Here is a 13,935-nt window from a genome sequence, read left to right as displayed (position 1 = left end):
TGAGGTTTACTAATCACATTGGCTTCTTTTTCACAACCCAAAATGGAAAATGCCGAAGAAACGTTCTTGATGCTAGATGAACTAAAGTAAGAATGCATACCTTTACATATAATGTTTAGTTACTGTTGGTTATGAAGCTTAGAGGAGAGAGATTCTCATGATATTTCATTGGTACAAAGGACGATCTCGTTAGCACTTAGTAGTTTACATTTTACAAATAGTGAGACTAGGATCTAACGACAACCCATTTATCTAACTTAAGTTATTAACTTTGAACTAAGCCAAAAGCCAGAAGTTCTTCTTCCATCTGGTGCTTATAAGGTAGCCACCCACACTTTTGCTTTGCTTGTTCACTCCAATGGTCAGGCAATCGACATTATTGATACACTGCTCCACAAACTCCTCACTGCTGCTGGTCCCACAGAGGCTGCCAAAAAATCAAAAAGAAAAAACTAACTATTAGTGTTAGAGCTGTGAAAGATTAAAAGGGTGGCCAATACATTAATGGGATGCCTAGATTTGGAGATTCGGACCCACCAATTGATAAGGGGTGAGGGTTTTTTCTGACCCACTACCAGGACAGACACATCTAGCTTCTTCACTTGGTTTATCACTGTGGCCAGCCTTGGCCCTTGGATTACTAGTGCTTCCACTTCCACCTGAATAATAAAACCATTAGAATCATCAATTGAAGTGACAAATCTTTGACATATTATTGAGAGACAGACAAGATATAAAGTAGCTGAAAATCTCCCATCACCCGTGCCAATCTATAGCAGAAGTAAAAAATGAAGAGACAAACTGATGGGGTGCTGAAATTGTTCCCCTTTTCCCTCATTGCAGAACAGAAATGAATTATAAAAACGTTAAAAGAAAAAGAAAAAGTTGACCAAGAATGAAAATAACCTCACGTAAAAAGAAATGGTTAAAAAGGAAAAATAAAATCCAAGAGAGTAAAAATTCCCTCTCGCAGAAAGCACTCACTAGTGACAGGGAAAGAGGAAAACTGAGGAAGACCAAGCAAGATCTAGCAAACACTTCAGTAAGAAAACACTGTCAGAGACATGGGATCACTGCTAGTGCACAAGAGGGGTCAAGATCCATCTGTGCTAGCTCTCTGTTTCTTGATCTACAGAACCCATGACTCGAAATAGAAAGGGTATGAAAAAAATAAAGAAAGTCATGAACTTCAGGAGCAAATAAATAAGGCTTATTATTAATACCTGAGGTTTAGAAGCCTTGCAAAGAGAACCAAGAGAACTTGCAAGATAAGGAGAAGAAGAATCAGACCCAGGAGGAACAATGTGAAGCAGAGTGAGCAAGTCACCCTTGTTAGCCGCGTGAGTAAGTGCCCACATCATTGCATGCTTGGAATGAGAGGTGTGATCCACAACTACCATCACTCTCTTTCTCATACCCAACCCAGCATTTTCAGCACCATACATGTTAAGCCTCTCCATCTGATTAAAACTCCTCTCACAACCTTCAGCAGCAGTGCTATACTTGTTATTACAACCCCACCTCCTGGATGTTGTTCTCCAAGCTTCTCTGCCACTTAGCTGCCTTAAGAATGAGCCTGAGCTTGTCATTTTCTTTCACTATCTGTTTTTTATAGAGAGAGCAGCCAGTAATAGTACAATAGCAGAAATGAACAAGTATAGAAAGCTATTACTCTAGAAAGAGAGAGGGAGGGGGTTGCAAGGGCAAGAAGGAGTTATGCCCTGTGTGTTGGTTTTAATATACAGATAAAAAGGATCCTTGATTAGAAAAAAAAAAAAAAAAAAAAAAAAAAAACCCACTTAAAGAAAAAATATAATTAAACGATGAAAATGTGAGAGGGACAAGTGAAGAGGTGTTGGGCATAGGGGTTGAGGGATAGAGTTGATGTAAAGCCATGATTTTTATCTCTTGTGCAGGTTAAAGTCACGGGAATCCCTGGCTAAGTGTGGCTTTATATTGCAGAGAGAGAGAGAGAAAGCAACTTCTGGTCAGTATATGAATTGTGATGATGAAAGAAAGGATTCTTTGTACTACAAAAATGTCAGGCTTTTATACGGTGCTTAAAATCCTTCTTCAATATTATACATCATCTACAGAGATAATGTTAAAATTTATGTGTCTGACTTGACTTTGTATGTCAGGCTGTAAATAGTTTGATTGAGTTGTGTTCTGAAACTGAGTTCTCTGTTAATAAAACTGAACTGAATTCAATTATGAAAAATTTGAATGGAAAAATAACAAAAGAAGAATTGATTTAGTTTGGTTTATGGGTTTTAACCAAAATTAAAAAATGTTAGCTGAACTCAATTTATAAAAGATTTTGAGTTTGAGTAAAAGAAACTTATAAATCTTAGGTTCTTGTGTTGCGTTTTATTAATGCCAAATGATACTTGATAAATGGGGTTTGAGTAGACATTTTTCAGGTGACAGCCATCTATATTGCTCATCCATTAATGGCCATTTTATAAGTTTCTAATAATGGGCACAATAACAGTTTGAGCTGCTATCTCAGAAAAATGTGCAAATTTTGGTAACTTGATCTTCTTTTGTCCTATCAAGATCAATGCTCTTGACTATTACAGCACATTTGATGGACAGCACAAGCAACTAGTATTTTTATTTTAGATCAGTAATTTTAAAATTTTGTAGAATTAGAAATCTAGGTTTAAGATTTAGGGTAAGTTTTAAAATAAAAAAAAAAACCCAATCCTTCAAATTAAATTAAATTGCATAGATATAGCAAACAAGCATCAAAATAATTGCACTGTGACATACTTGAATGCTTCAATTACTTCCACTTTTCCTAAAAATTTGAAACACCAATTTGAAGCATTGGCTCAAAAGCAATACAGCAAACTTCACAGAGGTAAATATATTTATGTATAAAAAATTAAATTGGAAAAAGCAAAGCCATTTTAGTATAGTAGCCAAAAAGTACTGTTATTGGTTGCTTTGCTTCTTCACAAATCACAAGACAGAGAGAGAGCAGTGGCAGTGCAGAGCACAGCAGAGGTGGTGGTGGTCGCCACAGAACAGTCCATTGGCTAATATCATTTATTTTCTTTTTAAAAGAAAAATATTAGGGGAAAAAGGAATAGTAAATGGAAATAAAAATTAATTGGAATTACCAAAATGAAAGGAAATGTCAGAAATTGGGTCCATCGTGAATTGAGCTTTTCTGGTTAACTGTGTCAGAAGGTCGTACTTCAAAATTATTGCACCCGCCTTACTCGCTGATTCTACCCACTTCTCGTTAATTTACCAATATACCCTTCACTTAACAATGATAATATTTTAATGTTGATTTAATAGTTAAATAAATCCAAACGTTTTTTTATTAGTTTTTCATTATATTAAAATATTTTAATTTTTAATAATTTAATTATACTTCTTTTAAAATTATATAAAAATTATAATTAAATTATTTAAAATTTAAAATTTTGGATAAAATAAATAATTAATATAAAGGTTTAAATTTATTTAACTAATAAATCTTTAATTTTTCATTTGAGCTGTATTAATTATTATTTATGCATAGTTATTTTTTTATAATTAATTTTGATTAAAATTTAAAATTTCATAATTTTAAAAATAATTTTGGTATTAAATTAAAATTAATTGATATTATTTTGTATTTTTGATGGCAATTAATAGTATTTTAAAATTTATTTTTCTAACATCACGATTCAATAAGTCTTCACTTCTCTGATCTCTCTCTCTCTCTATATAAAAAATCGATACATTTAACATAAATTCGATATAATTTAAAATTTTCCCAAAAGAAATTTATTTGTGTTGAATGGGGAAGACCAATAGAAAAGGAAATGAGACAGATACTCACACCATAATACAGACGAATTAGCATTCAGCATCAACTTTCTTTGCGTCTCGTGAATTGTTGAATTCTTTACTAATTTTTATGTAATCTAATTCAATTATGTAATTGGCCGGTGGCTAACATAACATCCCTCAATTCTTTTATTTTATAGATACATACTTTGTTAGGACATTTCATTTTCGTATTCTGAAAATTCTTAAGCAGAAGAGTGAGTTAGCCACATTGAGCCCTTTTTATACAATTGGATTGGATTGGGACTCGGAAATTGAAATCTCATAGACCCACTCTGACGCTTACTCCTTTCTGCAAATCACACTACAAGAAACTAACCCTCCATCCCTACAAGCTACTGCAGCTGCATTCAGCCAATGACTACAATGTAGTTAACAAAGAGGTTATTGTGTGTACTCTATTAGTTTTCTTTCATGATAGAATCATATCCTTCTATCTAATATTGATGTCTGATGACTGGGATCAAATCATCCCTGTGTATATTAGATTGACCCAACAATGAAATTTCTTCAGGAGATAGCACTAGGGAGCCAGTACACAAGTTATTTCCAGCAGCTCGTCCCCAGCAAAAGAATGTTGAATATCAATTAACAGCAATTTATATTTCCCAAAAAAGTTTTAAGTTAATGAGGTTGCATGTTACAGTAAATCTAGCACTGCTAGTAACCTAGTCTATTGCCACATCCTTACCTCCATCTTTTATTGTTGCTGTTGCCGTGAGATAAACGAGAAGTTTCTGATCTTGATATGTGTTCCACAGAAGAAAGAAGTTCGTAGAATGCATCACATTTCATCGACATACATGCTCGTGAACGAACTACAGACTGGATTAAATTGATAAGATGCAACTTCAGCTAGCTGCATGCATACAACCAAGGAAAAACTTAGAATTGTCATGTGAATTTAGATGTGCCATAAAAATTTCGCAAGGTCAATGGCCCATTTGGAACTGCTTCCAAAACTGTTTATAAATAATGCATCCTTTCAGATGCTCTTTCCAAATTAAAAGCAGTTAGAAATGGCTTTTGAGCTGTTTGAGATTTTGTCCAAATTGCTTTTGATAAAAATATTTTAACTGATGCTATTTTCAACAATTACAACAACAAAATCCAAAGAGAAATTGATGCTTCTTTTAAAACTGAAACTTTTATGCTCCAAAATGTCATTCTATAGGAGTAAGAACAGCTATGTAATTCTTGACCCCCATCTATAGACATACTAAGAAATAGATGTATATTCATGCAAGTTGTTACTAAGTGATCCACATTGACCATTTAAGTTGGTGTATAGATGATGTATCAAGTGTAAGCATGAGTAGAAGTTAGAAAAAAGAGGATGATTGTTGCACCTATTTAGCAATAACCCATTCTCTGGCAGGACTGTCATACCTTATCCCTCTGTAAAGCATAACATGATCCCGTAGTATACTTAATGAATTACCGACTTCGTCTACCGATAACTCATTAAATACACTACAAGTGATTTTAAAACAATTTTCTTATTTTTTGAAAGTGGTGAGCATTTCTAGCAGGCATTAAAAATATTTAATTGATGTTTAAAAGTTATGTAAAATTTTTGTCTATTTTTATTTTTTCACAAATTTTGAAAAAATTTCGGCAGAGTGCCGGCTGTAATTGAGAAAAACTCCGTCTACCGATAACTCATTAAATACACTACAAGTGATTTTAAAACAATTTTTTTACTTTTTGAAAGTGGTGAGTATTTCTAGCAGGCATTAAAAACATTTAATTGAAGTTTAAAAGTTATGTAAAATTTTTGTTTATTTTTATTTGTCCGCAAATTTTGAAAAAATTTCTGCAGAATGCCGACTGTAATTGTGAAAAACAAAAAATTTTCACTTGTAGAAAACACTTCCAATTTATGCACTTCACTAAAATCAACCACTATCATAACTCAATTCATCACAATTTTTTCTAAACTCCACAATTCAAGTCAATTTTCAACTCAAATATCTTCAAAAATAATGCTAAATAATTTCATTCACATTCCATTAAAGAAAAAAAATTAATTTACATTCATCAGTATAAATTTGCAGCAGAAAAATCTAAAAATAATATTATTACAGTTTCTGTACAAATTGCTCAAGACCAATTTACAATGTAAATACAGTCATTTACATCAAAATAAAGATATACAATAAGGGTATAATGTAATACTCGACAAAAGATCTAAAGGTAGTACTATGATTCTCAGCAGCTCACTCGGCTGCTTTACTAGTCTCTCTACCTGCGACAGTAATAAAAAGCCATCGTTGAGTACAATGACTCAGTGGTATACAACATACTAAAAATACTCATTTGTGCATAATTAAATCACAAATATTCAATTATAATGATGAAGTCAGTAAATAGATGCAAAACACAATTTTAAATTTTAATCAAAGCATTTTCGTTTCATGAGTTACAAAACAAAACTTTATAAAAATACACAGTCATATCATGCTATCAATATAGTGTTCATCTCAATAGCCAGAAACTTATGAGGCATACAAAGGCTAGCTAGCTCAAACTATGGGTATCCATTCAAATTTCTTCTTCTACTAGCACACACCTCAACACTTCAGTCAGAGAGGGAATTCAAAACTATTTCCTCTCACTAGTCATGCTATTGAGGCATTCAAATATATGGTCATGACACTGTGGTTTCAAAACTATCTTAACAATTTTATAAATATTTATTTGCAATTCATCACATATCACTAAATTTTTCAACAATTTAGGTCAAAAGCATATTGTTCCATTAAATCAAAATTTTCCAATACAAATAAGTCACAATTTATTCATTCAAACAATTTGCCAAAGAAAATTTACAGAAAAATTCTATGTTGTGCACAAATCTCGTGCAAGTCGCCTCGAGACTTTGACTCGATGTTTTCTTTCCTTTCTCCATACTTTTTTCAACTGAAACAAATAATTTGCAGTATTTTAGTATTACAACTTATAATAAATTCAACAATAAATTTACATCTACTTGTTTCTAGTCATAATATGCTTAAATTAACGTTCTTTAAAATTTGTATTTCGAGGTTACTATTCATATTAAAATGTTGACTTTCTTATACTTAATAGATATGAGAATTTCAGTTATATCCATATACCACATTTTGAGTGCCTAATTTGTTGGTTTTGGTTGTCCCTTAAATTTCTAGGTCTCCTAAGATCATTTTAAAATTTTCAGTTTTTGTGCCTTGTTTTGCACTATTCTATTGGTCAAGTTGCTGTGGGAAATTGGCTAAGTGTTATACATCAAAGTTGTTTCTTATTGTCTTATCTTTAATTTCCTTTTTAAATTACTCCATTTGGAGTTTTAAAGCCCAAGATATAGCCATTTGAATCAGGTTGGTCGGATTGGTGTTATACAGAATTTCTAAACTTGTTTAGGTTCTGATAGTTTTGGACAACTAAATTTGGGTGGCAAAATGACTAGGTTATGGACAGAATTTGGGTTGGTATTCTTCATAAAAGTTGTAGTGCTATGTCATACCTTTCCAATGCCACAAAAATCAGGTCATTTGGACTTGTATAGCCCAAGTTATGGCCATTTGGTCATTTTGGTACAGTGGCATTGCATATTACACAGATTTGACCTAATTATTTACTATGTTAATGTCATTTTTTGAGCATAGTTTCTAAATAAAAAATGTGTTATTATGTGTCTATTTTCATTCCCAATTACCCTCACACCAATTAGATTGATAAATTTTCAGTTTTGGTCCCTCAAAGGGACCTAGGTCAAACTACCAGATTAGGAACCTTAACCAATCCGAATTGCATTAAGTTTCTACCAATTCAAACACATCACAATTGGTCCCAAGTGACCATTTCTAACCTTAATTAAGGTCATTTGTATCACTTGACCAATTCGTCCAATTTTTCTCTCAATTTCTACACTTAAGAAGCTTAATTTACACAATTTCTTCAATTAATGAAATTAAAGCGTATAACTTATTTCTACATACTTAATTAAGACTAATTACATGTTTAATTTACATAAACAATATCAAAATCCTAAGGGACTAGGCTGGCCGAATTTTATGTAAGTGTAGATATAAATGAATTTGTTTCCTTTTTCTTCAATTTCCAAATTATTTTAACTATATCAACATGAATTGAAATAGAAATTTAAGAGAATATTCACTAACATTTACTTTGAATTCTCAATCTTCAAATCTCTCCACTATCCTTCCCAATCCCTTCTTAAATCTTCTTGTCTACTTGTAATAATAAGGTTTTAGTGGAGAATTTGGAGAATTTATGGCTAATTTGGGGGTTTATGGCTAATTGGGGAGTTTAGAGAGCTTGAAAATTAAGCTTTCATGGAGGAAAATTAGAAAGAGAAAGTGAGGAGAGGGTGGACGGCAAGAAAATGAAAAAGGATACCCATTTTTTTTCTTTTATTTTGTTATTTATCTCATTTTTGACTTGTTCAAAATTTTAAATAATTAAAAATTATTATGATGTCATGATGATAAAAGTGGAGTGATGTCATTATTCTTTTTTCTTTTTTTAAAATTTTTCCATAGTTCTTTAATTTAATTTTCTATTATGAAATTTTCATTTCTCCGATTTTATTGGATAGTTGGATTAGGAGTCACCTGTAGGGGTGAATTGACCAATTTGCCTCTCACTGGTTGACCCGGTTTGTAAGTAATTTAATATTTCTTCCGGATCTCTGACCTAATTATTTGACTTACTTATTAGCTCTTTTCTGTAATTTTCACTTTTTCACTAGGTTCGCAATAGTCATTAGGATCTCGGCGTCACATTTTTTGGTTCAAAAGTAGGGTTAGGACTGACCTTACAGTCATTTCCTGATAAGGTAACCCATCGCTGTGACCCCCGGCTCATTCCAGCCCAACGTGTAAGGTCTTAGCATTAATATTTTCTCCTCGTGAACTATTAACTTTCATCTTGTGAGTGGTGGACAGCATCTCCCAGGTCATATCCACGGTGCTTTTGTTGCCCATTTTTAACCCTGCAGCAGCAATTTGTTTGGCATATAAGCAAAATCCATGCTGCTGAATTGTTGATGCCAGCTGCAGCTGCTTGTTACACCACTTGAATGCATCTAATTCATCAGAAAAAAACCATTGGCAATTGCAAATAATCTTACAAAAATATACTGACATGGAATGAATATGCAGAGGACCAATTGACATGTCTGCAATAGTTAAGCTTCTGAAATCACATTGCTCATCCCACAACCAAGTTTCAAGATTCCAGAAGAATATTTGTGTTCTGCAGCAACTAGATGTCTACAGCTAGACTTATCCATCAGCTGATGTTCTCGTGATGGATTCTATAAGATCATTTTGAGAATCTTCCACCTCTTCATGAGATGACACTAGAATCACATCGCAAGTACCACCTACCAAGTCAGAATCTTTATGCAATTTGGGCATAGCTTTAATCAAAATTGTCAGCATCATTGGGCAATATGTTTTATCTGAATTCATTACTCACTGAAGCTTCTTCTAAAATTTCTGCCTGGCCACTTAGGCGCAAGATACCTTACCAAATAATAGTTTTGTTCCATCATTATTTTCAGTCCCAAGAACATATGATAATTCTGGCACATATGATAAATCAACTGATATGCACTTGTATTTTACATTTAAGTGAACTACCGTTTCTGAACATAGATAATGGCTTTCTTCCAGTTTCTGACTCGGAACAAAGTTGCAGGTCAGTTGATGAGCATCGGCCTTTTTGCATGGTTGGATGACGGGAGGAAAATTCGTCATCATTTTCAAGGAAAAATTCAATGCCAATATCCTTGTCAGGACTTCTTGGCACTCTGTCATTACCTTCAGAATCAGAAGTTCTCTTGCTGCTTCTCCGAAAGAATGGAACTGGGGTGTTTGAAGAATCGAATCATGATCAAAGCAATTCTTGCTTAACATTGCTTTCTTCTTGGCTTCTATACTGTCTATTTCATAAATATGCTTCTCGAAATAGTTCTGAATATCTTTATCATCAAATTTATCTTCAATGACCTCGGTGAAGACACCACTTTTTTCCATCATGCATAATAACATTGTGATCTCCTTCTCAACTAGTTCAGAAAGCCAAGAAGGGAAATCCCAAGGGATCATCTTTGGCAATATCTGATACCTGTCTTCAAGACTAAATGGAATCAGGCTGAAAAGTCTCCTTACTTCATTACCTGTGCAGTAACAGAAAGATTTTGGTAAGTCCTTCTCTTGCTCTGATACAAGATCCAGGGTTGAACAAGCTATTTATGCATGTAAATTGTGTGCTTCAATTTATAGTTCCTTTGATTTGCACCTTTCTAAGGAGAGACTCTAGACGCACATATCAAAACCTCAGAATTAATTAAAAAATGCATTCTTCACAAAATTTATGAATTTATACATAAGAAAAGGTTAATTTCGGTTGGAAGTTGCGATAAACACATTCCCAACAATGCTGCATAATGGGAAGGAAATAGATTCATTTCTCCATGGTTTCTACAATTTCCTAAACTATTAGATAGTAGAAAACAAATGATTCATAATGGGATGGAAATAGATTCATTTCTCCATGGTTTTTAGTTTCTATACTTTCCTAAACTAATAGGAAATAGAAATTTAATCACCGACTCCTTGAAGTAAAGTTTCCAATTTAAATAAGCTTACTCTGCTTAAGACAACTTGCTCCCATTTGCTGTTTCCTCAACTGTATTCTGCATATTAGAAAGAGAATTTCTTGACAATTAGTGCTTGACTGAGTGAATTTGCAACCAAAGCGCATCCATAAGTGCAGTCCTCATCAAGATTTTCAACTTCCCAACTAAACAAAAAGATTGCCTTTTGCTCAATAATATTTACATGGCCGTAAACTAAGCCGTAAAACTTTCAACAGCAATGGGCAACGCTGATAGTGTTCTTTTTTTTTTTCTTTTTAATCCTTTATATAAGTTTTAGGTCACTATCACTGGAGCAATTTACTGAACTTCCTTTTAAGGTCCATGGATCCAAACAACATCAACAACGGTATATATATAACAAGCGCTTATAGCACATGGATAAGATGCAGGATTTAACCTTTTTCTTAATTGTTCACTGACACCAGAACTGTAGATGCATAATGATTTTCCTGACATCTCTCTGGCAAAATTCAATTAATTGCTTATTAGATGATATTGAACACTAACTTTCTCTGCAGATTGCAGGCTGCAGAGCAACCCTTGTGAATGATGAAAAAATTAATTTAAGGCAGTACAAAATCTAGTTATGAAAAATCAGAATGAACTAGAACCACATACCACGTACAGATCTAGCCTGTCCAAATTGTCAGGAAGAACGGGTTTCTCACCTAGTAAATTACCACAATGACAGTTAACAACAAGAAAAAAGACATGCCAAAACATACAAAATGTCAAGTGGCAACAAAGCAATTTTAAGTTTCAACCAGTAAACCCTCTTACTATTGCTGGTCAGTATCACAAGCCACTTTACTTTACCAGAAATTCGTTGTATTGCACTAATAAAACCACGATATTCAGAAAAGATAACATCCACATCCTCAAAGAAAATCAAGGGTTTAAGAATTTAAGTTGACCTTGACCATAGGCAACTGTACTGTCCTCGTAAACAAACTTATCAGATGCTTCAGTAGCTGCCTGAGAAATATCCTCATATGGAATGGGTAACACTTCAATCACTTTGCTGTCTATCTCTTGCACCATTTTACTGTTGGGAAGGGCTGCTGGGGTTTTACAATGTCGATGCTGGGAAATTTCTAAAGGACTTTCTTGTGATCTGCAGGAAATTCTCCATATATCATAGATTATTATATTCTAAATGCTTTTTCAGTTTATAAGCTCTATTGGTTACATAACCATGAGCAAGAAAACAAAAGATAAATTCATGCATTGCTGCTGAAAAAGTGAATGTAAATTAACAAACCATTTAAGGAGTTGTAAGTCTAAAGTGGATTGCGACACCCCAAATCTTTCCTTCACAGCAGCTCCATTTCGACACACCGAAGTATTGGCCTGGGCGGAACTAAATGGTGATACATTTAATTTTTTGTTGGCTATTATGAAAGTATTATAGCTCTAAAATAAAAAGATAAGTGCATAAACATAACAGTTAAAAGATGATCTGGGTGAAATTTATTGGGGACCAACAAGGTTGCAACCAGAAAACGCAAATGATGTACAAGAAAACTGTAAAACAGGCTAATTATTGAGTACACCCGGTGCACTAAAAAATAGTGCTCCCTCTCTCACAGAAAGTGGGTCCTTCCTATTGTATAGGAAGTGGGTCCCACATGATTGTGAGAGAAGGTGTATGTGCACCGGGTGCACCTAATAATTCCTCTGTAAAACATAGTTGAAAAACAGTGATACAACATAAAATAATCACCACAAGAATATACTTGTTAGAGGAATATCTCACCAAGAAATATTCTCTCAAATATATTATAGAATATGTCAATAAATATATCCCATCATCTCCCTATAAATAGAATCAAGAGCCCACCGGAAACGGAACTTCGGCTTGCCCGAAGAAGAACCTGACTGTAAAACGAGAAACGAGTTAGAGAGAGAACTGGATGAATTAATTGTCACAATATTAATAACAACTATGGATCAGGATGTGAATTCACAGACATAAATCACCAGGCAAACACATAATGCAGTAATTAAGTATATTTATTGGTATCCCGACTGGTTCAGTAATTAAGAGAACATTCTTAAGGCTGGAGTCTTCGCTATTGTTTTCTGAATCAGAATCATTTTAAGGAATTGGGATTTTTTGAGTGAGAATCAGAAAGGTAGGGTGCAAAGCAAAGGGAATGTGATCAAGAGAGAGAGAAATTATTGGAGGGAGGGGATTCTTTTTTCCCATCTCGAGAATTCAACTTTTTTTTTTTATTCTGTGTTTTAATAAAATTAATAATTTAATTAATTTATTAAAAAAAAAAACACTCCATGTTCCATAAAATTAATTTTTTTTTATTTTCATATAAATTAGAAAAATATAATTAATATAAATAAAACAATAAATTTTACATAGTTTTTTTTTCTAATATATATTGCTCTATTAAAATTAAGTAATTTATGTGATTAAATTATTTTTAAAATTAATAAATTTTTAAATTAAAATTATTTTTCAATCCATATTATTAGTCTATTTTTATTTATCATTTTTAAAATTATTTTATTCAAGATTATTTGTCACTTTAAAAATATTAAGGTGCATAAATTAATTTTTTTTAATTTTATATTTATGTTTACTAAATATAATAATTATTTTTATAATTTTCCATAATTCAACTTATCACCTCTTTCTTAATTAGATCATATAAATAATGATTAAATTAAATTATAGAAAATTTTATTATAATTTAAATAATTTAATTTTTTTAACTATTATCCAAAAGCTTTAAATGTCAGAAAAAAAACAGAGCTAATAAACTATTATTTAAAAAAAAAGTAATTTGTAATTTGAGATAAATAATGGGGGAGAGCTGTTTAATCTCTCCGATTACTCATTAATTCTTCTGTTAATTAAAGTTAGTTAAAAGATAAAGAAAAATTATAAACATTTACTAAATAATTGAAAATTTTAAAATTATATAAATTAAATAGTTGATTTGAAAAATAATTATTTTATATATAACAAAAATTTGAAACTAGGGACTGAATATTAAAATTGAAAAATTATTTGGATAATTAATTTTGTTAAAATATAAATAATAAATAATTTTTTAAAAATTAATTTTCAAAAATTATAAAATTATAAAGAGAAAATTAATATTTAATCTCTATATTTTAATAAAACTAACTACTTAATTCTTATATTTTAAAAATAAACTATTTATTCTATATATGTTACGACCCAACCTATGGGCCGGACCGGCACTAGGACCTGGGCCAGCCTAAAGCCCCCGAGGCCCGTAGTAAGCCTAACTATTCATTAACCCAACTCTAAGGCCTATTTGGGTCTAATTTCAAGAAATCAACGGGACAGAATCTGACCATAAAATGGACCTTTTAGCGGGGAGTTTTTGACTCACCCGTAAACACAATAAATACTCAATTGGGGAGCTCAG

At 32.3% G+C, this 13,935-nt stretch overlaps 2 protein-coding genes across 11 annotated transcripts; both read right to left on the bottom strand.

Moving 5' to 3' along the window:
• Positions 1–163: 163 nt before the first annotated feature.
• Positions 164–1,723, bottom strand: LOC131171319 (uncharacterized). The gene is made up of 3 exons (XM_058131061.1): positions 1,224–1,723; positions 538–659; positions 164–427 (listed from the first exon to the last, which is right to left on the bottom strand). The coding sequence occupies exons 1-3, from the start codon at positions 1,587–1,589 to the stop codon at positions 277–279; spliced, it is 639 nt and encodes a 212-aa protein (XP_057987044.1). The 5' UTR covers positions 1,590–1,723; the 3' UTR covers positions 164–276.
• A 7,575-nt stretch (positions 1,724–9,298) lies between these two features.
• On the bottom strand, positions 9,299–12,717 carry LOC131171317 (uncharacterized). Of its 10 annotated transcripts, none has more exons than XM_058131051.1 (8): positions 12,491–12,713; positions 12,276–12,397; positions 11,781–11,879; positions 11,434–11,633; positions 11,138–11,187; positions 10,917–10,979; positions 10,509–10,555; positions 9,299–10,036 (listed from the first exon to the last, which is right to left on the bottom strand). In XM_058131051.1, the coding sequence occupies exons 6-8, from the start codon at positions 10,973–10,975 to the stop codon at positions 9,366–9,368; spliced, it is 777 nt and encodes a 258-aa protein (XP_057987034.1). In that variant the 5' UTR covers positions 10,976–10,979; positions 11,138–11,187; positions 11,434–11,633; positions 11,781–11,879; positions 12,276–12,397; positions 12,491–12,713; the 3' UTR covers positions 9,299–9,365. The 10 variants fall into 10 exon arrangements, 9 of the variants coding, with proteins under 9 accessions (XP_057987034.1, XP_057987039.1, XP_057987037.1 ...); XM_058131056.1 differs by having other exon boundaries at positions 11,138–11,153; XM_058131054.1 differs by having other exon boundaries at positions 11,781–11,869.
• Between the last annotated feature and the right edge of the window lie 1,218 nt (positions 12,718–13,935).

Source organism: Hevea brasiliensis, chromosome 12, assembly GCF_030052815.1.
Source record: "Hevea brasiliensis isolate MT/VB/25A 57/8 chromosome 12, ASM3005281v1, whole genome shotgun sequence".
Taxonomy (NCBI): Eukaryota; Viridiplantae; Streptophyta; class Magnoliopsida; order Malpighiales; family Euphorbiaceae; genus Hevea; species Hevea brasiliensis.
The sequence above is the reverse complement of the archived record's forward strand: the minus strand, read 5'-3'. Positions and strand labels throughout refer to the sequence as shown.

Bases quoted from the DNA above. Each gene is read 5' to 3' on its own strand.
- LOC131171319 (XM_058131061.1), bottom strand. From the start codon at position 1,589: ATGACAAGCTCAGGCTCATTCTTAAGGCAGCTAAGTGGCAGAGAAGCT. The intron at 660-1,223 runs GTATTAATAATA...TTTATTATTCAG, and splicing joins GCAAGGCTTCTAAACCTCAG to GTGGAAGTGGAAGCACTAGT. The intron at 428-537 runs GTGGGTCCGAAT...ATTTTTTGGCAG, and splicing joins CCCTCACCCCTTATCAATTG to CCTCTGTGGGACCAGCAGCA.
- LOC131171317 (XM_058131050.1), bottom strand. From the start codon at position 10,623: ATGCGCTTTGGTTGCAAATTCACTCAGTCAAGCACTAATTGTCAAGAA. The intron at 10,037-10,508 runs GTAAGCTTATTT...GTTACTGCACAG, and splicing joins AGCAAGTTGTCTTAAGCAGA to GTAATGAAGTAAGGAGACTT.